Source organism: Poecilia reticulata, linkage group LG10 (assembly GCF_000633615.1).
Source record: "Poecilia reticulata strain Guanapo linkage group LG10, Guppy_female_1.0+MT, whole genome shotgun sequence".
Classification (NCBI taxonomy): Eukaryota; Metazoa; Chordata; class Actinopteri; order Cyprinodontiformes; family Poeciliidae; genus Poecilia; species Poecilia reticulata.
The window spans coordinates 28185318-28211406 of NC_024340.1; the positions used below are offsets into that span (position 1 = coordinate 28185318).

General features: G+C 40.9%; 1 protein-coding gene across 2 annotated transcripts in view; it reads left to right on the top strand.

The window, feature by feature from the left end:
• ankrd50 (ankyrin repeat domain 50) overlaps nucleotides 1–22349 on the top strand; it is a 38265-nt gene extending 15916 nt beyond the window's left edge. For both annotated transcript variants that reach the window (XM_008421148.2, XM_008421149.2), the window contains exons 3-5: nucleotides 671–903; nucleotides 15256–18800; nucleotides 20805–22349. In XM_008421148.2, the coding sequence (XP_008419370.1) occupies nucleotides 671–903; nucleotides 15256–18797 (3775 nt within the window). In that variant the 3' untranslated portion in view covers nucleotides 18798–18800; nucleotides 20805–22349. The remainder of the gene's footprint in view (nucleotides 1–670; nucleotides 904–15255; nucleotides 18801–20804) is intronic.
• Nucleotides 22350–26089: the final 3740 nt, after the last annotated feature.

Here is a 26089-nt window from a genome sequence, read left to right on the forward strand (position 1 = left end):
TATGTTAAATGTTTTGATCTACATGCAAAATATTATATGAGGGGGAACTAACACCCCAGAACCATGTGGCGAAAGATGGTGGTGGGAGCATCATGCTGTAGAGATGCTGTTCTTAAGCAGCAGTGGTGCAGGTCAAAGTTGATGGGGAGGTAAATTGAAATTAATCCTTGAAAAATATTCACTGTCCAACAGGGAGCAGCAAACATGCAGCCGGATGTAGAATGAAATGGTCTAGATCGAAGTTTGTGTTTTAGAATTGCATAGTCAAAGTCCCTAATGAGGAATTACAGAAGGATATTTGAATGTTGTTCATAGATGGTCTCCCATGTGTACCTGAGCTGGATTTATTTTGCAAACAAAACTTTCTATCTCAAGTTGTGCAACACTGGTAGGGACATAACCCACAAGACTTGCAGCAGATTTGTTTGTGAAAAACTGTGAAAACCATGTCAGTTTCCTTCTACGTCACAATTATAGTGACGTTTGTACTGGTCTATCACATAAAATGCTAAAAAAAACATTAGTTGTTTCAATGCAGCAAAATGTGAACATGTTGCTGGTGTATAAAAACTTCTGCGAGGCACGATGCGATTGCAAATGAACATGTAGAACAAACAAAAGTCAAAACGTGAAATGTATCTAACATTTTCTCATCTCACCGTTCCGTCAGGTGTGTCCTTCTGCCTCTGCTGAGCGTAAAGCCGCCTCAGCAGTCCCTCTTCCTGCTTGTCGACTCCATTGATGAAGGCTCCCAGCTGGGTGAGGGGGAGCAGAGGTCATCGCCGGGGTCTCCCAGGACGATCGCCGAGCTCCTCGCCAGTCACCACGAGTTCCTGCCTCCCTGGCTGCTGCTCATCTGCTCTGCACGCAGGCAGAACAAAGCCATCACCAAACTCTTCACAGGTACATTACCCAGTTCTGTCTATTGATAACCATAAACAGGAAGTTTAAAATGACAGTTTGATTTTATTTGTCCTCGTTGGTGCAGCTGTGTCTGCAGCATGATTTGTTTACTGTTTATTTTAAGTTGTGCACAGCCTTCCACCAACTCTCCAAGCATCACAACTGTGGCCCTTTTAGTGTTGCTTAGTGTGCTCTAATGAGACTGTGCCATACCAGCTGCTATTATCTCCTTGTCAGTCCAGCAGCAGTTTACTCTGTGGAGATGAGTGGGCATAACATTACACTAGAAGCTCTCTGCGTGGGAGGATGTTTTCCTTTGCAGCCTCGCATTGCTGCGGGTTCCTCCCTTACTTTCCCAAACCTGCTAAACAGAATCTCACCTCTTGTCTTCAATGCTACAGATTTCACTAGAAAGCAGGTTCATGTTAAACAAGAACAGTTTGTAACATGAATTGTGCTATTTATAACTGTGTTTATAGTAGAGGAGGAGCTAGCAGTTATTTTAGTAATTAATTATTGATTATTCTTACAATTAATCAGATCAAAAAAACTCATTCTGCATATTTTTTATTTTTATTTAACCACCTATCCCCTTTTATGTAATATTAGGAATAAACTACATGCAAATAAACACCTAATTTAGTTCCTTTTTTAAAATAAGAAAATGAACAATTCATTGCCTAAATTGCAATAACATAGAATTCCTTCTGTGACAATTTGATCATTTGTAGCAAAGGATGCTGGAGCGAAAATGACACTTCTAACATCAAAATGTGAAAAGCTCAGCCCTTTCTGCTTGAACTGACCGACCAGTGAAAGTCCATTCATCTGGTCAAATACAGCATTGAATTGCAGAGGGTGAGTGGGTGTTGGTTAAAATACATAGCATTGCAATTATTATTATTATTAATATTTAATTTTGTGCAGCTCCAGTAGCAGCAGGTCCACTCCCGCCTCCCTCATCAACGTTTTTAAATTTGGCATTGCTTTTGGTTTATTTTCAGGATCTGTATTAAAAACAGTTTTCTAAAACTTTGAGCTTTACAGCAACACAGTTTGGGGGATAAAATTGACTCTGTTTTTGCACCAACACAGTTTCATTCCACGTTTATGCTTGCTTGTGGGCTTCAGATAGATTTTAATCTAAAATTGGATTTTCATTGGGAATAAATCAGATAGAGGAGCTGGCAAGAGTATATATAAAGTCCAGAATGGTTTTTAAGAAATGTTTGTCTCTACCTAGGAACTTCAGAGCGCCTTCTATGTCTGGCAGCTTGATTTTTGATCATCTCATGTTTATCCGATGAGCTTCTGTTGTTTTTTATCTGACATGGCTAAAAAGATCTTCATCTCAAATCTATCTGATAAACTGTCGTTATCTCAAATTTCTTTAAACTCTGTTTTCCTTCCTCTTTGATTGCACAGCTTTTGTCAGGCTTTTATTGTAATTCCCCAGCAAATGCTTTTAAAAGTAATGGTCTCCTTTCAGAAAAGTGTGAAAGAGCCAAATCTACACATCAAATGTCACGGCCACAATTTATAAAGTGTTGTGTTTTTAAAAACATTTTCAGCAGAGTTTTCTCCAGACTCAGTCTTCAGATTTCAGTTGTCTTATCTCTTTTTCCTTCTACCTCTTTTTCCCTCTACTCTGACTTTACTTAAGTCTTCATTTTGTTTCTTGTTTGTTTTACTAGTAGCCTATACGAAGACTTCAGGATATCAACTTGAGGGCATGTGTCCACTAAAAATACACTTCCAAGTGTTTACAGTTGGGAGACGATGGTGACCTGCCAGAAAAACTCTCATGCTCTCGCACAGCCAACATTTTTTTTTTTTTTTGCACAAGTGGCCTATTTTGTCTCTGGCCAAGCGTTCTGTGGGTTTCCCAAAATTCCAAGCTTATTTTGATGAAGGCGTTCCAGATCAGAAGGTTGGGTTAGTGATTTTGAGGCAAATCCTGAGCACTTCATTCTTTCTTTGGATTGGTGCATAAAGGGGTGAGCAGAAGCGATGACTTCCTCCTCCAAGAGCAACTCTGTGAATTCCTCAGCTCTTGCTGAACTGTTATTCCTTGTGTCTGTCCGCGAGTGGAATGTGCTTTGGGAAGTTTTCAACACCTCTGAGACCAAGCAGGAAGACGGAGTCATACCGGCTTTCTGTAGCAGAATGCCTCGCTCGCATCCGCTCGGCTAATGCTTCGCAAACAAAGAGCGGTCTGTCCATGAGGAGCAGAACAAGAATTTAGCACACTGTCTGACTAATATTATATGACCACTCCAGCTTAATTAGGCCCAACGCTTGTGATATTCCTGGGATGCAAGTCATCCTAAAACTCAGGATGAGTCTCAATCCGCAGTAGCGGCACACATCTGGTGAAAGCTTGCTTTTCTTGTGCCGTCCCCGCTCTGCAGGCCGCGCTACTGTAAGGGCATGATAGGGGTAGCAGAGTGGAAACACTTAGGCAGCGATTTTGTTTTGGAGCTGGGGAGAATCTGTGCCAATTTAACAAGGCCTCTGGCAGGGAGACGGCTAGGGAAACGAGGAGGTTGGTGGGGGGTTGAGTGCTTAAATAGAAAAAGCTTCTCAAACCTTATTTTTTAAACTGTCTGTCATAATAATTTCTTCTTGGCAAAGATGGTGACGCTCCCTAAAAACCGAGCAGAATCGTCTCTATTTTATGATCCGACAAACATTTTTCTGCCGGCTCTTGTTGCTTTACCTTTCAGAATAATTGTGTCGCTTATGGTCTCATCTGAATAATTACCACCTAATTTTAATCACAGGCTTCTCACAGTGTTTGATCCACCCCAGTGTGTGTGATCTTTTTATCGCGCAGAGACATCACTGAACTGTAATAGCTACCATCTGCCCAATTCATGCCTGTCAAAGTCGGTATTTCTCAAGTAGAATCTGCAAATTCACTCATACGGTAAGAAGGGAGTACTGCATGGAGAATAAGAGAGGAAGTGATCAAACCTGTGTGATTGGGATGGCACACTGCAACCTTTACCTGGGTAGTTTGATTACCGTATTTTCTCATTGAAAGCAAGTTCAACTCCAGAATATTGTAACAAGAACTGCTCTGTCTTCAAGGCATACTCTCTGCAGCACATCGCTGATCACATACATGGTTGTCATCCAGTAACAAAATTAAAACCTCCATCAAACCTATAAATGCTGGTAATGCTGTCCAATGCATCTGCAGTGCATCTTCTGTGATTGTACCCAAACTCATACTCTGGTGTTCATTTGACCTGCCAGCTACTTGTAAATCAAATTACACATTTGAGTACAGCATTTCTTTAAGTGCAGGTATACGCTTTATAATACACAGGGTCTCCGCTGTGTTTGGTGATCTGACTGTCGGAGGATCTGGTAATTGCTTAATAACACATTACTCAACTCATGCACTGGGTTCCTGTCTAGACGTGCCAATTTCTTGGAAATTAAATAATTTACACAGCCATTTTTGGTCTGCATGTACACTAAATTGGTAGTTAAACTGCTTTTTTTCCTCCCCAAGTAGTGCACATCTTGTTTGTCAATGGCATTAAACCCTTCTCAAACAATGTGGAAACAGCATGAAAAGTGAAACGCTTGCCTTTGTGATGATGTTCCTTAACAGATGAATGAAAATCACTCCAACCATGATGCACATTTTTCATGATCCATGCTTAAACATGAAAGCGTAGAAGCTGGGGTAGTGCAACATGTTTTTGTTTTGCAAGCATTTAGGACTGGTGGGCCAGGCATCAAAATAAAAATAAACCAACAAATTAAATGTTTTTTGTTCTTGTTTTTAGTGTATGCATCTGCTTTTGTACAGACCTCAAATTGCCTTTTCAGCTCTATTCTGCTTGTAACTGAAAACAGCATTTACCTTAAAGTTAATTCTTTGACTCCTTTTGAGGAAGTCGGGTGATTTCTGCCATCTTTGCCGTGGCATTTGCAGTGACTTACCCAACTCAAGTTATTTGTTGTCCCCGACTTTCTGTTGAAGAAATTACATGGTAGTATTTTCTATCCCTGGTTGTATTACTCCAAACGGATCAGGTTATGGTTGTTGTAGTTTGTGGCATAGGGAATCTGTAGCTTAATGATTGGTTTACATTAAGTTGCTGTGCTCCTGCAAAACCAACCTCCTTTTTGGTACACATACATCTTTTGTTTTGAAATATTTTCTTTCAGTTGAGCAGCATTAATATCATCCTGCTCATGTTTTAACATGAGATGTCCTCATTTGAACTCATAAGCTCAAAAAAGTTTCGTTTTTGCATCCCTCAAAATTAGGTCATAAATGGTAATTAAGATAAATAAGCTTTGGCTTTTGTTTATCGAGTCCTCTTCTTAAGGCATCACAGAATAAATCTCATATTCTCACCCATAGCTGGTGACGTTATCTAATGCATTTACCATAAATCTAATGTGTTCCAGTTGTGATTGACGGTCAGATGCTCTGGTAGAAGATTCTGTAACATAAATGTTATGTTTCAGCTAAAAGAGATTAGATACATTTATCATTAGATTTCCCAAGTGTCAGTTAAAAGATGCTGGTACTAAAATCAATCATTTAAAAAGTGCAATTCAGTAGTTAATCTTTCAAAAATTTGTAATTATAAATTTTAGGAATTTATAATTGTAGAACAATTCTGTGTACCTTATGTAATTAAATTGATGTATTTTAACTGCTGCTGCATTTAGCACCAGTCTGTTTTTTTTGTGGATATCAGATCAATAATATAAATAAAACAGAAGACTTGCGTCCTAAATCTCTGAGCAAAAGCATGTGTTTTATCATCTCCTCTCTCGATCTAAACAAAACAAAGATTGGTTATATTCAGATGGAGCTGCTGCGTCAATAACCAGTGTGATTAATCTCCTCATGCAGACAGAGACGGGTAACAATGATCAGTGCAGTTCAAAGGAAAATGAAACAAAACACTGCAAGCGGAGCTTTAGGACTTGGAGACAAAAACCTGCAAGAAAATGAGATGTTCATGCATTGATCAGATGCTGGTTCAGTGCTTAAATATATTCTGCTGAAGCTGTGAAATTTAATATCTCCAACTTCACAAACTGCCTCTCCAGAGCTGCAGGAACTTCAAATCGATATGCATCATCATTAGAAACGTCAGCATTTTAACTATCAGATTTTTCGTCCAGTTGTTGAAAGGGGCTGTTGGCCCCCATTAAGGAGAGGTTAACCACCTAAAAACCATGACGATAAAGACTTCCATTGGGGATGAATCATAGCTTTGATTAAGATGGTTTTATTCCAGTTTTAGTCTGAGGAAAATGGACACTTCACAGATCTGCTTTGATGAGATTTATGCTGCAAGAACTTTTGATATATGGGTTTTACTCATTTCCTTGAAAAACGACAAAATGTGTTTTGTGCTTTAGTGCTTTTATTATTAGTAATATTTTAAGTTGGGGAAAAAGTTTAAAAAGAAAGGAGGAGGTAAAAGTAGAATTCACATTCCTTCAATATGAAAAAGACACTTTCAGGATATTGTGTGTTTGTTTGCCTGCTTGGGGGAAAAGTTAGCCCACCCTATCAAGGACCTGAACCACTTCTCACACCTTTGCTCTGCCCACCATGAATGGAGCTTTATGAATTTAGCTTACCACAGAGACAGGAGGGATTTACCACCAACGATCACAAATAAAAAGACCAGCCCTGTTTTTAAGAGTGCGGCCTCCTCCACCTCTCTCTGCAGCCCCGCGGGTGAATCTGACACGAGCGTAAACGGTCCCTCCGCAAGAAGGTCAACAGAACTCTTGACTTGATGTGTTTTGTTTTCCTCACTTTTTTAATGCTTTCTTTTGGGTGAAATGTAAGCGCTCATAGGAGGGAGCATGAGATCTTCTGGCTGCCTGACAACACAAACACTGCCGTGAAGCAGTGAGGCCGGTTTATTTCTTCTGGTCTTAGGAATTCTCCCCATAGAAAGACAAAGAGCGCTCGGCTTGACGACTCTTCAGTAAATGATGTTCTGTGGCATCGTTTTGGACAGCTGTATGTAAAGTGGTTTCGAAAGCAGCAGACTAATTTTAAACTTTTTTTACAAGAGGTTAGATGCCGACAATTTTCTTTCTGAGGTGGGACAAAAAGCCCAAAAGACTTTCAAACTGACTCCAAAAAGTTTTGGCCGTTCCTGAAGCTTCACCAGAGACACTCCAGTTCAGAACTAAGCCACGGAGCACATTTGACGAACCCCTCCTACCACAAAGCCCTTATTGTCCTCTTTAGTCACAATTTCAGAGTAACAGGACCAAGGACGCCACCTTTAATTCACTTTCCCTCCCTTTCTTTAAACCAGCTAACAAGCTGAATTATGTCCATATTCTTGTACGAGTTGTCGTCTGTGAGGCTGCATGCTGAGCATCACTTTGGATGACTTGAAGACCATAATCCCTGCTGAATACAGTAATTTACCACCATGCAGTCTGACAGCCAGGCTAATTACAGGTGTACCATGTCTGCATGTGTAACACCTCAGATCCCTCCATGCAGCCACTCAACATGGTGCATGGTGAACAAAGTGGCTGGCCTCCTCCTCCTCTTCTGAGGTGATGCCCTTCGGTATGTGGCAAGCCTGTGCCACTTCTATGAACTTAGGATTTTTCATTTCAAGACTGTGGTGCAGACTTGCTTTTTTTTTTTTTTATACAGATGAAGACTGTTATTAAGTTTTAATTTGACCTTTGCAGGAATAAGAATTCCTGGGCTGTTTCTCGGCTGGTTTGGCTGCGGGGGGAAAACATCCTAAAGATTTCTCATACCACACAGCCGGCGTGCCAAGAATGACTCTGCAACTACTTGATCCACAGCAAACTTTTCCAGCTTTTCCGATTGCTTGATCGGCTGCATGGATATGCGAAATCTTTCCAAAACGCTTGCAGACCTTCCTGCCAGGACTTTTAGATGGTTGATGATAACTTGATGGCAAACAAAAGGCCCTGGATGAGCTAGAGGGAAACATTTTCTGTGCAGGTGGATGGAAACCTAAATGGGGTCACTTGGAGGTCAGCCAGTGTACTGATGAACAAAAACAAGAGCGCAGATTGAGGAAATCAGATCCTTTGTGGGGCAGGGAACTCTAGAAGGTATTGTGGAGAAAAAAACTAAATCAACATTACAAACCTCTTAGTTTTAAAGAAGGAATTTAAATTGAAGAAAAGAAAATTTAACACTGAAGTTTCTTCCCTCTGCACATGGTCTGATAAATGCTAAGATTCAGTGAGGATCATGCTGGCTTTGTGTTTTATAGTTGTGTTTCAGATCTACTCCACATATAATCAGATATATGGGAAAACATATTTTTATGCGCATTGGACTTTTATCCATACGAAAGCTCATTTTTAATATCACTTAAAACTGGAGATTTGAGAAAACTCCACATTTGTGTTTGCATGTGCAGATGGGAAAACAAAGATTTAGGCTTTTGCACATTAGAACCTGAGACGAATAATGTTGCCAAAAGTAGTTCAGCCGATATAAACAACAAACCTCCTGGTGAAATGTCTAGTTTCTAACAGAAAGTCATGGTTGTTTTGAAGCAATCTGATTTGACTGACAGGTTTTAGTTTTGTGCTACACTGCCCCCTATGGGTTTGGCATGTCTGGGATATTTGTGCAGGTTCATGAGGATGAAAACGTTTCTGAAATCGGTCCCGTGAGTATGATATATTTTATAAAACAATGTTGCGGATGTATTAGTGTACAAGGCCTCACTCTCTGGAGTTTTTTTTCTGCCATCTGCAGCCTGAAGCCCTGATGTATAGTGACGACTCAGTCTGTATTCATCAAGGAAGAAGAAGAGCGAAGGCACCCACATGTAACCAGGTGCGCTGCCTTTGACTCAGCCTCTTGTCATCAACTTAATGGGATTCTATCAATCAAAACTGGAAGAAAAACTGATGAGACTGATCCATATGACTGATGCAGATTTTTTTAGGCGGGTATTTTCTCTCTTTTTTTTTTTTTAATCACAATCTAGTCATGTAGGTAAGCTGTGCTGCACAGATGGATGTAATCCTGTTAACCTCCCCCATCACCATTTCAGCTTTGTTCAGTTGCCTTACAACAGGTTTGACTGGAAACGCATTCAGTTCCCACAAAAACACAGCAAAAGGCGTGTTTGGGCAGGAATGCTTTCATATGCTCTCTTCACTTCACGCTAATTAATTACCAAAGTGTAATCATTTGCTTCTGGTTGGTTATTACAAAAAATAATTAAATGAAGATGATTTGTTGCAGCTTCTTAGTTCAACTTACTATATTTATGGAGGCTCTTTTCATGCTGTTTGTGTGATCAGACTCTCAAAGCCTTAAATAATAGCACACTTTCCGCTGTTTGCAGACTTTTGGAACCGACTCTCATCCACATACTTGTGTTTAGGAGGTTGGCGCTCTGGTGTTTTTTGGAGCGGGGGGAATCTGCAGCTGTCGAACAGACGTTTGTTGAGCACAGGTTTACTGGAGAGCCTGAGGAGAATGCAGCGAGGCTTAGGTTTCTGTTTTCTTTGTGGATCCAGTGACTAAAGAGGGTGTCTTGGAAAAGAACATGTCGAATCAGAGAAGCCGTCACTCTAAAACCCTGGTGATGAGCACGTACCGCTAGTTCCACGGCGCACATGCATACCGTCGCGTTTGTCATCTGAAAACATTAATCTAGAAAGCAAACAGGCTATCTGTTGTGTGGGGTTCTGTCTCCTGTGGCTGATATCCAGTCCTGTAATGAGCAGCAGCTGGCTCGGAGGCCTGCACTCCGGAGCTGCATCCCTTACCCTGATCAATGTGCCTTTTGTTTTGTTTACCGGTCAGTTTTGTTCAGAGAATTATTCTATCAGATAAAAAGCACAAGATGATCAGAACATGTTCAGAACTCTCACACTTTGGGTTGCCTGAAGTAATGGTGCCAAATGTAAGTGAAAAAGGCCAATAATGGCATCTGGAAGGCTTCTGAATGTTTGCAGCTGAAGAGACTTGGTGCATTCTTGAGTCTCACGCAACTAAGCAAGTGGCAAGTTTCACAACTTTCCCTCTTGGTTGTTTACAGCTTTATAGAGCTATAACACTTATGTGACTTCACAAGTCTATTCAAGAGAAAAGCAAATCTGAACTGATCTTTTGTTGAAAGAAAAATGAAAGTCTCATTAACTGAAACAAAAGAAGATACAGTGGACCACGATTAAATTATTTGTGAAAAATTTGCCCATTTGCAGATTTTTTTTCATTCAACATATCTAAAGTATGCAAAAGAAAACAAATGCAGCTTAGTAAGCGGAAATACCTAGCCGCAATGCTATTGACATCAATGACATGCTATTGGCTAGCGTTTGTAAAGCAGCCAATGCAGGAGTGCCATTCATTTTCTTTGGTGCTGATTGGCTAAGAGCAAAGAAAAGGAAAACTGGATGTTGGCCTCTGCTGTAGTTCCAAGATGGTCTCCACTGTGCATATTAATTCATTTGAGCTGTTAAAGTAGGCAGTTACAAGCATTTTATGAGGGGATCCAAGTATTTACACATTTTAACTATTCGTGAAGAAAATTACACACACAATTAAATTTCGATCTAGTTAGTCAGGACATTTGAAAGTTAAATATTTAGCCAAATATCAAGGTTTTTATATTTTTACGTGATATACACAGACTTTCTGTTCTACAGAGCAACTCGTGTCAAACATGCAGAAATTTGAATATCATCAAGAACCAATTCTTTTGACTTTTGAGTTTTTTGTTAATGTTGATTATGGCTTACAGTTGAGGAAATTTTAAAAACTAGATAACTCAACCCAAAACAAATATTTAATAGGGAAATGTGGGCCTACTGAAAAATGTGTTTACTTATTGTACAGTTCATGTTGGTTGGGGCTCTAATTCATTATTTGCTGCATCAGCAGCAGGTGGCTTGAATGCGATCAACCTGTGGCTTTATAAAAGTGTTAAAAAAAAGCTCAGGTTGCTTTGATTATGTCCTTTAGCTTGTCTCCATTTTGGGCTGTCAAACCTACAACTCCACCCAAATGGGGAGTGTAGACTGTCTGAAAATGTGCACTTTTGATTAATGCCTTCATTTTAATGTGTTTTAGGACTGTCATTAATTCACAAGTTGTCATCAGATTTTGATCTTTGCAAGTTGGTTTCCCTTTGTTCCAGTTTTTTTCATTTGCTAAAGTTTTTTATTGCTCTGCTGCTTCACAAAATTTAGATTTTCTAAACTTGAGAAAAGGAATTTGAAACTCTTCTCCTACAGTGGATGTCCAACAAAGCGGAAATTATTGAGTACCTTTCAACACGTAGAGCAACTAGAAGAAAATGTCTCTTTTGGCTTCTCTACCAGAAATGTTCTTTGTTGCTAAATAAAAAGAATCCTTTTTGTTCCAATCCAGGCAACAGCTGCAGTTTTATCTCTTGACTTCTCAGTGAATCTCATAACTGTTGCCAGTGACTATCGGTGGTGAAACTGTGGATCAGAAACTAAATACCTGAACAGTTTTTTTTCTGTTTCCTAGAGAATGTAAGAGGCAGTGCAGCATCTCTGTGTTTTAGGTCTCTTGGTTTCCTGCAGGCTCTTTTTGTCCGTTTTCCCTTCTAATGGCCTCTTTGCTATTCTGAGCGACTTTCCTGTCCCAGCTAGAGCAAAACCAGAAAGAGTCGGTCAGGAAGAAGTATGAGGCTCTCATACCCATGCATGACAGGAAACTAAGTTCTAAATTAACATCTACACTTGTGCTCCTGGGCTAACCGAGGTACTTGGTATTCTGCATTAGCCTGAAAAGTGAAGAAGTGAAGGAAAAATGTGCATTAGCCGGTTTAGCCTTAAAAGTTGAATGGAGGACAAATAAGAGGAAGCATGAAAAATCCTCTGACACCCTCATGGGTTTAGATTTGATCTTTTATGTCTGAAGGTTGAACCATTGACTACAGGAATGCACATTAGCACCATCCATATGATTCTTTCAATCATCAACTGTCTTTCTAAATAAGTCTTAAATTGATACGCGAGTCAGTTTTCCTTTTTGTTTCTTGAAAAATTGTCAAACTGAGCAGCAAGCCAAGATTTTAAAGTAGAGGTTTGAAAAATAAACGGTTTTCAGTCAGACAAAGAAAGAATTGCTTCAGGGTGTTTTGGTACACTGAGATACTTTACATGCTTCCCATGAATCCAACTCCAGGACTGCAGTGGGAGCCGGAGCAGGAGGTCATAGAGTCAGAGAAGAAGAGTGTGGAACGTGGTCTCCATGAAAACACAAGACTGAAAGTAGGTCTGGGTCCTAAAGCACTTCTAGCGTCCGGTCAGTCATCAAGCGTATTGCTGGGAAGAGACAATTTTTGATAAATAATTCAAAACATTTGCAATGTGTCATTTTTTGTGTTGGGACAAAGTGAAAGCCTCAAAGTTTTTTTAGTTTTTGTTTTTTTTAAACACTCAGTTTCTGTCATGTTTACAGCTTCAGAAACATAAAACTCGTCTGCTTGTGTTATTGTTCCTTAGCACGGATGAGTGAACATAAATGCAGCGATTGTTTGCCTCGTATTTACTGACAACATGGTGAAGTAACTTTATTGCTCATTTGTTTGGGACTCCAGCTCCGTAAATCTCTCAGAGCTGATCTTTGTCAGTAGAGAAGGTTGGTAGAAAAACCCCTGATAACTGATGATTTATACACAACAGAAGAAAGTAAGATGATGGTGGGGCATCAGAGAGAGAGTCTGCCTATGATAAAATCCAAAATTTCAGTGAGATCTTTCCACTATTATGGATTCAGTAACTCAGTAAAATATTTTTTGATTGGGTCACTGATGCATTCGAGTTGGAGACGATAAACAAAAAGGTACCAAGCACCGGTCAGGGAGAAGTCAGTTTATTGCCTACAACATTTACAAAGTGGTAACATCTGTCTCATGTTAGGACAGCGAAAGTTTTAATATGTATGTAAAATGTATTTTTTTAGGTTAGAAGTTCGGTGTGAGAGTCACTACCAGGTGGAGCAGAAGCGGCGCTCCGTCTATGAAATATTACTACCTGTAGCGTAGCAGCGGTTCAACAGCGAGAGCAGAACCAGCGTCTTGCATCGCAGCTCGAAGACTTAAAGAATTTTGCGGGTTATTTGTTTAGCTTTCTGACAGTTATGCTAATCCGGGTGAGTGTTTGTAGCTGTGCGCTGCTTTACCTGCTATCTGATCCTCGATGTAGCCAAACTCTGTCAAGTATGGCATTGTTTTTATGTCGTATTAGCTTCGTTGTGTTGATGCATTTTGACGTGCTTCAATTTTCCGCCGCAACACACAAACTTCCCCATTCACTCAGTGCGTTATAGTTCCACATCGCTTAGGATTTGTTGCTGCCCGTTTGCGCAGTGTGAAGGAAAGAGGAGACCAGCTGCACAGGCAGGCTGCGAAATGAGATGCAGGTGATCTGTATCGGCAACAAGAGACCGTGATCGCCGATCATGCACTTTTTCCCGAAAATTGGTCGATTATGATCGGTGACCGATCGATCGGCACACCTCTACTAAATATACTACAATATGTATTAGTACACAATACAAAAGCATGTCAAGTAGCATTCCACCTAGATATTTTGGCTACTTTTTTTTTTTTTTGGTTATTTTATATATGCATGCTTTACAAAAAGATCCACAAGTAGGCTAATTTTTCTCAATCTCAATTAATTTAGTCACATGTCAGAGAAAATACTGAACACTTTACCAGGAATAGGTGTTTGAAAACTTTAAAGAGTTTTTCAAACAGTGACAGGTAAGCAGTTGCCAAATAAAGAATAAGTAACATTTAGAAACAAATATTACCTTGAAGCTAAATCACATTCGCTCAACTTGTTGAAGCCTTAAAATTCAAAGTTTCGTACTTGAAAATCAAAATTTGTCTTCTTTAACATTGGACTCGACTTGAGACTGACTTGTGACTTGCAGAACAAAGACTTAAGCCTATTTTTTCCCCATTTTCATATTTATAAATAATTGTAAACATGAGTTATTGCAAAAGTTTCAAGGACAAAGTGAAACTTCTATCGTGAGCTGCTGCTGGGGGGAGTGTGCTTATCTTGAACAAACCCAGGAGCAGGTGATAAAGACAACCTTGTCCTCCTTCTGTTTACCAGGATCTGTTTACTAAACTGCCGGTTAGTGTTTGGGAGCTGCTGTTAAACACATCAGAGTTATCAGGCTTGCAGCTGTGTAGTCACCATTCGGCCCAGTGGGGTAAACTGACTTTTTTCTGCCTGGAAAAATAACTGTAAGATGAACACAGAACTTCATCAACCTTTCTGATCTAAATCATGTTCTAGAATGGGTTTTATAATGGAAGCAAATGTCTTAGCTCTGTTTTGCTAACAATACTTTTAAACTTAGTATTTTCTCACCAAAATAATAAAATGTAAATATTAAAACCACAAGAAATTTAATGTAAATATTTCAATGTAAATTGAGTAAAATGCTGGAGTATATAGAGCCTTTCTGGTAACTGTGTGTCTTTTGTAAGTATTTACTACATTAGCTATGCCAAGGGACCATCTGGTAGCATGTTTTTCCTTTCTCAGTGGACCTCAAAGACCATGGGAAATGTAAATAAAAGAATACGGGAGTGCTGCAGGCTGGACAGACTATAGATGGTTTCAACATGAATGAGAGTCCACTTTATGTCCATTAGCCAAAGCTATTATGAGGCAATTTTCCCATGTCTTACAGAGGAATCCCATTAAAATCATTCATTAGGACTCATTGTGATAATTAACTTTTACAGTAGGATTTTAAAGATCCATGTGGGAGTGAGGCTTGTGTGAAACATTTACAGGCTGTTGATGTTAGGACTTGTGCTTCCATGTTAATTTTTTTCTCAAGGTGTTTAGGCAATGACCATAAAAAATATATTTGAATAAAATTTTTAGGCCACATTCATTTTAAAGTTTGGCATTAACTGATCAGACCTCAAATTTTCTCTACAACAGAAACTGAAAGTTTCAGCAGTTGCCAAGGCTTGGTTTTCATCTATATTTTTTTGAGCTGATTGCAAACACCTGCTGATTTGTTTCTGTTTCAAGTAGCCAGAGGGGTTTCATTCTCAGTTCCTATAAAAGGCTCGTCTTTAACAACATAGCTGCTATGGAAATTAAAGGTTTGCTTCACTTAATCACCTGAAGCTTTATGACCAACAGGTTGAAACTGGATATGAATTCAAGATTATTTATAACCAGTGTGGGAAAAGTGACTCTTTAACTATGTATTCTTCAAAAAGGAGTTGCCATTTGTATCTTCATGCCCTTTTTTTTAGATGTTTCTACTTATCACCCCACTCATCTAATGCACTTTGTTTTTGTTTTCAGGATTCCGCAAAATCAGCCTCGACGATCTGCGGAAGGCCTACATCGTCAAGGATGTGCAGCAGTACATCCTTCACCGGCTGGACCAGGAGGAGGCGTTGAGGCAGCACCTAACCAAGGAGACCGCTGAGATGCTCAACCAGCTTCACATCAAAAGCAGCGGCTGTTTCCTGTACCTGGAACGTGTTCTGGATGGCGTGGTGGAGAACTTCATCATGCTTCGGGAGATCCGTGACATCCCAGGCACTCTCAATGGGCTCTACCTGTGGCTCTGCCAGAGGCTGTTCGTCAGAAAACAATTTGCCAAAGTTCAGCCCATTCTTAACGTAATCTTGGCGACTTGCAGGCCACTTACAGTCAAAGAACTGTACCACGCAGTCTGGACCAAAAACATGACACTGACCATGGAGGAGTTTCAGAAAAAGATGGACATTCTCTCCAAGTTGTTGGTCAATGGCCTTGGGAGCACTAAAATCCTTTTCCATTACAGTTTTGCAGAATGGTTGCTGGATGTGAAGCACTGCACCCAGAAGTACCTGTGCAATGCAGCAGAGGGCCATCGGATGTTGGCCATGAGCTACACCTGCAGAGCAAAGCAGCTGAAGCCTCTGGAAGTGCAGGAATTTGCTTTGCACCTCGTCAACTCCAACCTGCAGATTGAGCCCTGTAATCTTGCTCTTTGGATGGTCTGGAATGGAACTCCCACTAAAGACTCTCTGAGCAACTCCATACCAAGAGAGCAGGAAGTTCTGCAGCTTCTCGTCAAAGCTGGTGCTCATGTGAACAATGAAGATGATCATGCTTCATGCATTGTACAGCAAGCCCTAGAGCGAGAGGACTCAATAAGAACATTACTTGACAACGGGGCTTCTGTAAACCAGTGTGACTCTAATGGAAGAACTCTACTGGCCAATGCTGCATACAGTGGAAATCTTGATGTGGTTAATTTGCTCATATCTAGAGGGTCGAACATGGAGTTGGAAGACAACCATGGACAAACGGCGCTTACTCTAGCTGCGAGGCAGGGTCATACCAAAGTGGTCAACTGCCTTATTGGTTGTGAAGCAGACATAAACCACACGGATCATGATGGGTGGACCGCGCTCCGCTCTGCAGCTTGGGGCGGACACTCTGAGGTTGTGTCTGCTCTTCTTTATGCTGGAGCCAAAGTGGACTGTGCTGATGCAGATGGTAGAACTGCACTGAGGGCGGCGGCTTGGGGAGGCCATGAAGATATCGTGTTAAATCTTCTTCAGCACGGAGCTGAAGTCAACAAAGCAGACAATGAAGGAAGAACGGCTCTCATTGCTGCAGCATACATGGGGCACAGAGAAATCGTGGAGCACCTGCTGGACCACGGAGCTGAAGTTAATCATGAAGATGTCGATGGGAGGACTGCCCTGTCTGTGGCTGCTCTCTGTATTCCTGCTAGTAAAGGTCACGCATCTGTCGTGAGCCTTCTGATTGACAGGGGAGCAGAGGTTGACCACTGTGACAAAGACTGCATGACTCCTCTGCTTGTGGCTGGCTATGAAGGACATGTGGATGTAGTTGATTTGCTCTTGGAAGGCGGGGCTGATGTGGATCACACAGACAAGAACGGGCGCACCCCTCTCCTGGCAGCTGCATCAATGGGCCATGCATCTGTGGTCAACACGCTACTTTTCTGGGGAGCCGCTGTGGATAGCATTGACAGCGAGGGAAGGACGGTGCTGAGCATCGCCTCGGCTCAGGGAAATGTGGAGGTGGTCCGAACTCTGCTGGACAGAGGGCTGGATGAGAACCACAGGGACGACGCAGGCTGGACCCCGCTACACATGGCTTCGTTTGAGGGCCACCGGCAAGTATGCGATGCTCTTATTGAACAAGGTGCTCGCTGCTCAGAGGTGGATAATGATGGTAGAATACCACTGATATTGGCTGCACAAGAGGGACATTATGACTGTGTGCAAATTCTCCTGGAGAACAAGTCAAACATTGACCAGAGGGGGTACGACGGAAGGAATGCTCTCAGGGTATCTGCACTTGAGGGCCACAGAGACATTGTTGAACTGCTGCTGAGCCATGGTGCTGATATAGACTGTAAAGACGCAGATGGTCGCCCAACACTCTACATAATGGCACTTGAAAATCAGCTGGCCATGACGGAGTATTTCCTTGAAAACGGTGCAAATGTTGAAGCTTGCGACACGGAGGGCAGGACAGCCCTCCATGTATCCTGCTGGCAGGGACATGTTGAGATGGTGAGGCTGCTCATCAATTATCATGCTGACGTGAATGCCTGCGACAATGAGAAGCGATCTGCTCTGCAGTCTGCAGCGTGGCAGGGCCACACCAAAGTGGTTCAGTTTTTGATAGAGAACGGAGCACATGTGGATCATACGTGCAACCAGGGAGCAACTGCTCTGGGTATAGCTGCCCAAGAGGGACACATCGATGTCGTGCAGATACTGCTGGAAAATGGCGCAGACCCCAACCACGCTGATCAATTTGGCCGCACGGCAATGAGAGTGGCAGCAAAAGGCGGACACTCAATGATCATTAAAATCCTAGAAAAATACGGAGCCACAACATTAAATGGCTGCAACCCTTCCCCCATTCATACCATGGAGGAGAAAACACCTTTGGCAGTGACCGGCAAAATGCATTCCCTCACCATTAAATCGAGCAGTTCTGGCAGCACAGGGGTGGGAGACGTGCAGTCATCTGGACGCGGTCTCCCCGACGGACCCGTCCACGCTTTCAGCTCGCCATCAGAATCTCCCGACTCCACTGTGGACAGACAGAAGTCATCCCTATCAAACAATTCCCTCAAGAGTTCAAAAAACTCCTCTTTAAGAACCACGTCGTCCACGGCTACAGCTCAAACTGTACCCATTGACAGTTTCCATGGAATGACGTTTACAGAGCAGATTCAGCAGCACTCACTGCCTCGGAGCCGAAGCAGACAGTCGATTGTGTCCCCTTGCTCTACAACAAAGTCCGTTAATCAGCAGCCATCGTCTCCAACCAACGAATTTGAATGGTCTCAGCTGAAGTCAGGTCTGAAGTCGGCAAAGGGAACTAAGACAGGAAACGGAACTCAAAACAGCAAAGCAGCTCTGGGAGACAAAAAGAAAACAAAAAACAGTGGATCCAGCCAAGGCCAGGTTTTGGAGTACGAGATGACCCAGTTTGATAAGAGAATGGCTTTCAACCAATCAGTTGCCAATATTGCAGTGAAGGATCCTCACTGCAAGATCATGATCGGTGGTTCCATGCAACAGGACAGAGGCCAGTGCCAAGACCCGTTCTTCATCCAGCCACAGAGCTGCTCAGAGAAGAAAAGGAACGGGATTATGACCAACCCCAAATATCACCTACAGGGCAACCAGGTCTTCTTGGGTCGAGTGTCAGTTCCACGGACTGTGCAGAACAGGGGCCACCAGGATGTGTTAGAGAACTACCCCATTGGGGAAACGGAGCTGAGCCTTAAACAAGCCCTGAAGCTGCAGATTGAAGGATCCGACCCAGGGTTTAACTACAAAAAGGAGACTCCGTTATAGCTGGTAAGAAACCTAACAGCATGTTTTGCACTGAATGGAAGACGTGGTGTGAATAGATTCATCACCACTGTGAAGGAAGGTCAGATTTCATTATTTATGGCAGGAGCATAATCAGAAACAGATGTTTTTTTTAGAAAAATCCAAGCTTTGATTTAAGCACATTTATCAATTTCAAAATCACTTAGGTCAAAATCAGTGGTTCTTAACCTGGGTTCGATCGAACCCCAGGGGTTCGATGAGTCGGTCTCAGGGGTTCGGTGGAGCCTCTGCCGCGGAGGTACAGACACACTTGTGTAAAGTCGTGATGACGTCCCGCTTTGCCATCACTTGCTGCAGAGGATCACGTTACATTGCTTAGCCAATCAGAGCTGCGGAGGAGCCCTGATTGAAGGAGCTCCACTCTTAGCATGGATTTGAACTTGTGTCTTTAAWTACTTCAGCAAAGCTCACAGTTTTTACCAAGTTCTGTAGCTTTCGGTGTACTTCTAAATCTGCTCCTTAGTCGCATCTTTTCGGGGTTGCTACTGTCTCTAGTGGCGTGGGGTGGTAACACAACTAATTACATTACTAAATCAGAATACCGCAAAGTCTTTATTTTTATTATTAATTTTTCATTCTCTTAAGAATGTAGAGCTAATTAAATGACCTAAACACCTAAACACTTTAAAGTGGTTCCAGTTTCTCTCGATGGCCAACCTGTTGAAACTGTGGCAAATTTTAAATACCTTGGGTCGTTCCTGGACAGTCAGCTCAACTTTGCTGAAAACACTGATTATAGTTTGAAGAACTGTTCTCAGAGACTCTACCTTTTAAGAAGACTTAGTGACCCAACTAGACTCTAGTTGGGTCACCCCTATGTCTTAAATTTGGGGGGGGGGATCATATTTTATTTATCACTACAGAAGGGTTCAGTGAATACGCATATGAAACTGGTGGGTTCGGTACCTCAAAAAAGGTTAAGAACCACTGATCTAAATTATTAATACCCTTGTTAAAACTTTGTACAATTGCCTTTTGCCAAAAGTAGAACATGTTTTTTTATTACATTTTCAAGCTTGGAGCAAACTAAGAGGAATCGTTGACTATTCTGTACAATCTTTCTGGATTTAGAGTCGTAGGCCCCCTCTGATCTCTTCACCTCATCCTACAGGTTGTATAACATCTAACTTTAGGGAGGACCACTGATGACTGTGGAAGAACGTTGGTTAGTGTCCTCATGATATTTATTTAAAATCTCTTGGTTTTTCAAAGAGTTGGTAAATCCATGGACTTTAGTAAGGTTCTTATGGCCTTTTTATAGTTTTTCTTGGTCGTTTTAGTGCATTTCTAACACCACTATTAAGATTTGTGCAACAGCTTCTGTATTTCTCAAAACAATTGGTACAAACTACAAAACATAGTTGATAACCTGTGTGATAACCGTTTAACAAGTGTCACTTGTTAAACATGGATAGTTCATTCCTTAAAAACAAGTTTTCATGTCATTTAAAGTGCCATCAAAATGAAAAGTCCTGAGACTTTTGTTTATGAACCAGATGGCTTGACATGTTTCCATCATAATAGTTCACTCTGTGTTTTCAAATGCAAATAAGTATGATCTCTGTGACCCTGTCTGGAAATGCTCAGTAGAGCTCTATACTATTTTTCCAGATATTTGAAATCTACAGTTATAAGACATTGGATCCTAATGTTTTACATTTTACTGCATATGTTCTTTGCTTTTACACAATGCTGTGAACAAACTAAAGCTGCAAAATAATTTGCAATAAACATTACATTTATTGTGAAGGTATCTGTAGGTGTAGCAATAAATGATCAATCAGTAGTTTTGTCAAAAATAATGGATGCATTTTTCTCCATTTTACAGTAAGAGATTGTGCTCCTGCGATAAAAGATGCAGTTATTTCAAGGATTTTCACACCTCTTTCTTCAGTAGTGCCAACAATTTTTTTCCCTTCAAAACAAAAAAACCTAACCATATTCTTTTCCTTTTTTGGCTGTTTTTAGATGTTCTGACCACCATCCATCATGCTGACATTGGGGAGAATGTGCCAAAGCAACAGTTTCCGTCTGCATAACAAAACTACATTGAATTCCCCCCATCCTCCCTCCATGGGACGCCATAAAACAACTCTCTGCCTGCAGCGTATGTGAACTGATACTTTGATGTGCCTACATCTGTTACAGCCTTCTGTTTTCATTCAAAATATCATTTTAATTTAATGTTATACTATTTAATAAGCCGTGTATGCACTTTTAAAATAATAAACTGACGGACATACATGTTTTTTCCCCTTCGCTTTGTATCCCATTCATGTTTTATGAGCTGTTTGAGAAGAAACATGCCAATTCTTTCATTATTATTTTGTAGTATGTTGTATTTTGTCTCACTGACAGCAGTGTACCAGTGGGTGCATTGTCCCAAACAGACAGTAACTGATGTCATGGTTGTCATTCATTGCCTTTCTAGAGACCCCAAATAATCTGTGTTACCTTTGATCAGAGTGCTAAAACCTTTTGTTGCGTGTAACATTTTAAAAGCGGTTTACTGGGATATAAGGCGTATTTATTTTTTAGGAAAACAAGCCACTTTTGTTGCATTTTTATTTGTGTTGCATTCTACCATGGTGCTGTTTTCAGAGGATGCCTGCAGACATTTTGGGACTTTTTTTTGCCTTTTAAATATCTGAGCAGGAGGGAGGTTCATTTATAATGTAAAACAAATTTGATTTCGTCCCTATGGGATTTTTCTGTTTTTATATTGTATGTGTGTGTGTGTGTGTGTGTGTGTGTGTGGTGTTTTTATGTGCAAGAGTATTTAAGTAACCGTTGTGTATCGTCAGCAAGGTTTTGGTGCTAAATGCAGCAGTTTTTTTGTTTTCAGTTAGCATTTCTCAGCAGCTCAGCAAACAGAACTCCGGCTTTGTTTCTGTATCATTTTCATTATATTCTGCTGGACTTTTCAGGGGCGTGACACAAAAAGGGTTCAGCCATTAAGACAGCCCCTCGCTGTTGGTGATATTGTTTGAAATGCAGACTTTCAAAAGCCAAAGTTGAAACAGCATACACTGTCCCGCCTCTTCTCGGAGGAGGAGTTTGGTCAACCATGACTCGGAGAGAACTGAAACATCTGTTTCTTATGAACCGAGCGGAGCTGCTTTAGCGTTTACAGGCTATGTTACATCTTTGCAGGCTTCTCAAAATGTTAACGGTGAGCTATATTTTTGCCAAAAGCTGGGATTTTGGGGGAAGTAGAAAACTTATCGCATGCACAAACACCTATAAGCCCCCAAGTGAAACCTCTCTGTGTGCCACGAAGGGCGAATGGAAGGATTTTAGGCAGGAAATCATGATGTATAGTCTTATTGAACAGTTTTCTTGTTGGTCTCGAACCTGTTTTGTCTGTCCACTTTGATTTGACTCAGTGATTGGATTGTAAATAGCTTATCGTGTACATTTAACTTTCATTAAAATAATTTCTGTATTATACGAAGCTGAATTTTCTGATGTATATTAAAAGTGCTTAATAAACATATTTGCTTTACTGCTGAATAATGAGTCCTGACCATTTTCTCAATTACACCAAGATATGAAAAACAAAAAGATGTCTGGAATGTAGTGACTAAGCTACTTTAAAATCTACCAAGTTTCTTCAGCTAATCAACCTCATAACCTATGAATCAGTCTGAAGGATGAATGAATGCTTGTAATATTGAAATGTTTGAATTTCCAGACCTTCCCGTGTCACATTGTTTAAATCATGTATTGTTCTTTTTGTCGTTTTTATTTTTCCTCTATCCTACCTTTCATTTTCCTGGTTTCCCTTTTGTCCTTTCCTTGTGACCCAACTCCCTTCTCCAGGTCCTTTTTTATCCTTTTGTTTTTGCACAAAAAAAGGATAAACTTTGCTCAGCTCACCTCAGTATGTGGGTTGATCAAACTATCAGGATAAACGAGAGGTAATAAGAGAAATGCCAAGGCTGAAAGATTTTTTTAAACTCTTTACACTTGAAAGGCAAAAATATCTTATTTAGCTTAAATCTAATGACTGGAACTGTTTTTTCATGTTACAGTTTCTGTAAAATATGTATCAACCCAACCATCCTCTAGTGCAGAAAAAAAACAAAATAGGAGGTGTTTTTGGCTAACACTAAAAATCGAGCAAGAGCATTTTGAAGAGACCCACAGAAAATCAGTTAAAGTAGGTGAAATGTAAAATTACAGCAATAAAGTTGAGATTTGTGAGGTTTACTAAATTCTAGGCGGAAACCTGACTTCTCTGCCACACAAAAGCTTTTGTTTCAACAGCAGAATTTTTACATCACAAATCTGCTAATAACTCAGTTTCTCGCTTTAAATATAAATATATTTTTTCTCTCTTCACTGTGGAGATCCTTTTTCCGTCGCGTTGAGGCTGTGAAACCACAGCATGTGCTGTTAATACTTAACTTCAGTGTTGGTCATTTGATATGCAGAGGCCAAACCAGGACACTGCAGGCATCCAAACACATGGACCAAACTGAAATGGAACAACAGGCGAGCGTGCCAAAGCGCTATCGCTGCCCCCCATTTTATCCCAGAGTTCATTCAGTTCGTCGCAGCCGAAAGCAAACAGAGAGATTCAGCTAAAACAAAGCTTCATGAATTGTTTAGCTCAAGTGACGCATTGTCCAAATAAAACTTTCAGAGGCATTTAACCCCATGGACACCGCTTTACCCCTTGACCTCTAATTAAAGCTCAGTGGGCTGAATTTTCACCAACATTTCATCAAAGAAGCAGAGGGCTTCAAGTGGCATTTCGTCTTGTCAACCATCAGCGCAGCATTTCCCTGCATGCTTCCAGGGTGGATGTTAATGAGCAAACCATCTGGCGCTGACGTCATGCAGTTCTCACTGTCCGAGTTCCTTGCAGACCAACTGCCAATGTCCACATCTGGTTCTTCTCCACCCATGCCCTTGTTTTGGATACAGAGCTAACAAGCTCCCACGCAAAATGCATAACTTGGCGACAGTTTTGAGGTCAACCTATTCCAGACATTTTTTTGTTTAGACCCTCTGGCTTTGCCCTGCATGCTGGGTTTCATCCTCTAGTGCTTTCGCTTCATTTGCATTAATGCAGCTGCAGATTTTCAGCCCTGAGAGCTCAGGGTAATTATGAAATCAAAAATATTGTCATGTCCTTGAGGAGGAAGATTTTCTCAGCCCAAAGTGACGCAAGCACTGAAACAATATTTCCATTCTTAAAGCCATATCTTTCTAAATACTTGGAGCAAAAGCCGATCAGAAAAAAATGTTACTTCATGGGAGAGTTGCATTATTTTGACCTTTTGACAAGTTTTTTGTCTGTCTGAAAATTGTTTCATTCTCTCTCTCCGAAAACTAAATAGTTTGGAAGCAAATTTTATTTGACTTATGTTAGGTTACAAAAATATGCTAGCCTGGCTTGGATTTGCAAAGTTGTATCTGAATGAGCCTCACATCTTAAGGAACAATGTCCTTCAAACAGATAAAGCCAAAGCAGAGATTGTTGGCAGCATTACACAGCAGCAAGTTTGCATAAAAGCAGAACATATCATCACAGCAAGGTGGTGGAAAGAAGATGATTAGGGTTTGTTCTGTAGCTGCAGGACCTCTGCATCCTGCAGTCACCAAATTGACTTTCTTTCTGCCTCAACCTGCTGATTCTGCTTCATGAAACTGCGGGATTTTTAGTTACATCTAACTTTTAGCTGAAGCCACCAGCGTGCATGCAAGTGTTAAAACTCCACTAGCAATCATGAAGTCATTTTTATTGATCTAAGACATCTTCCCCCTCCAGTTGTGCTGTTGGCTGCGATAAATCTTGGTTACATCTGCTATAAAGTTTTTGGAGTCTTGTACTGCCAGTGAGCTATGATAAAGTTAGTATTCGATGCTTGTGAGGCAGCTTGACTGCTGAAGTTAACTTGGCCACCCTTCATGGAGTCGTTCTGCTCTGGATTTCTGTCGCCACTGTGGGACACGGCCGGGCATTTACGAGCCGTTTAGAGGCTGTGCGTATTAAACACAGTGAAAAACAACATAAAGCTCTCAGATCGCGGGAAACTGCATACAAACTGCATGAATTTTCACCGAAGCTTTTATCTGTGGCAGTGCAGCGCTAATACAGTTGAATTAAAATTCTGGAAAAGAGCCTGTGGCTTTGAACGCAGCCTCCACTCGACAACAATGCAGCACCTCACTGCCAACAAAGCTAGAAAATGAGAGATTACTGACATACTTTACTCCTCTTTGTAGCCTGTTTACATAATCCCTGTGGTCCCTCATCAAGAAGCGTGGATGAAAAGCTTTCATCAGTTCACATTTAAAAAACCTCTTTTCTTTATGAAACGCAACTCAGCAGTCCAGGATGCATGCAGGTGGGCGATTTTTCCTAAACACTGATGGGGATTCGTAACACAACAGAAAACAAAGACTTTAAAAAGAGTTCAATAATAGCTGTGAGGCTGCTGTGTGTAAAGGGTTAGAGATACGTCACTACGCATCATTAATCACTGAGCTTGAAGCCAAGGACAATAAATGGACTCATGCTCAACACAATAAAAGGATTGTTGCTCCACACGCTGCAAGACTCTGGTATGAAACTTGTGCAGAACCAGAAGGCTCCACACTCTGCTTCTGTCTCTGCTCCTGAGTTATGAGGAAGTGAGAAAACCATCATTTTTAGAGCATGAAGGAAATGCAGATTCAGAAGCATTAAGTGCTGTTTCTAAGAATCAGAAGATGAAAGATTTATTTCTAAACCACCAGGAATTTCATTCACTTCACCACTTTTAAATTAAATGTTATGCATCTGATACATGAGAGGCAAACTTCTCATGTATCAGATGATCCCTTTAAGGCAAAACCCCTCTGCTTTCAGGTTTTAATCAAGTTTTTATTTTAGAAAAAGAGGCAACTGCAACTGAACCAAGAGTTCAGAACTAGAGAGGCTCATATGAAACTTGAACATTGGACACAGATACAGAACAACTAGATGTGCATTATAACCACATAATTCAATAAGAGAGTTTCAAGCATATAACTGGTATTTTAGTGTTATTCTCTGTAGAAATTCAATGCACATATTGCAAGACAAAAAATCTAAAAAGGTAAACTTGCATTTGTTATTATACCTACATTTGAAAATATTTTTCAGTTCTTTATCATTTTAACCAAAGTTATAAAGAGCCATTGTGGACGATCCAAAGAGTCACTTGCTGCCGCAGGTTGCAGACGGCTGTGGACAGAACGGTGACATTATTACAGGATGC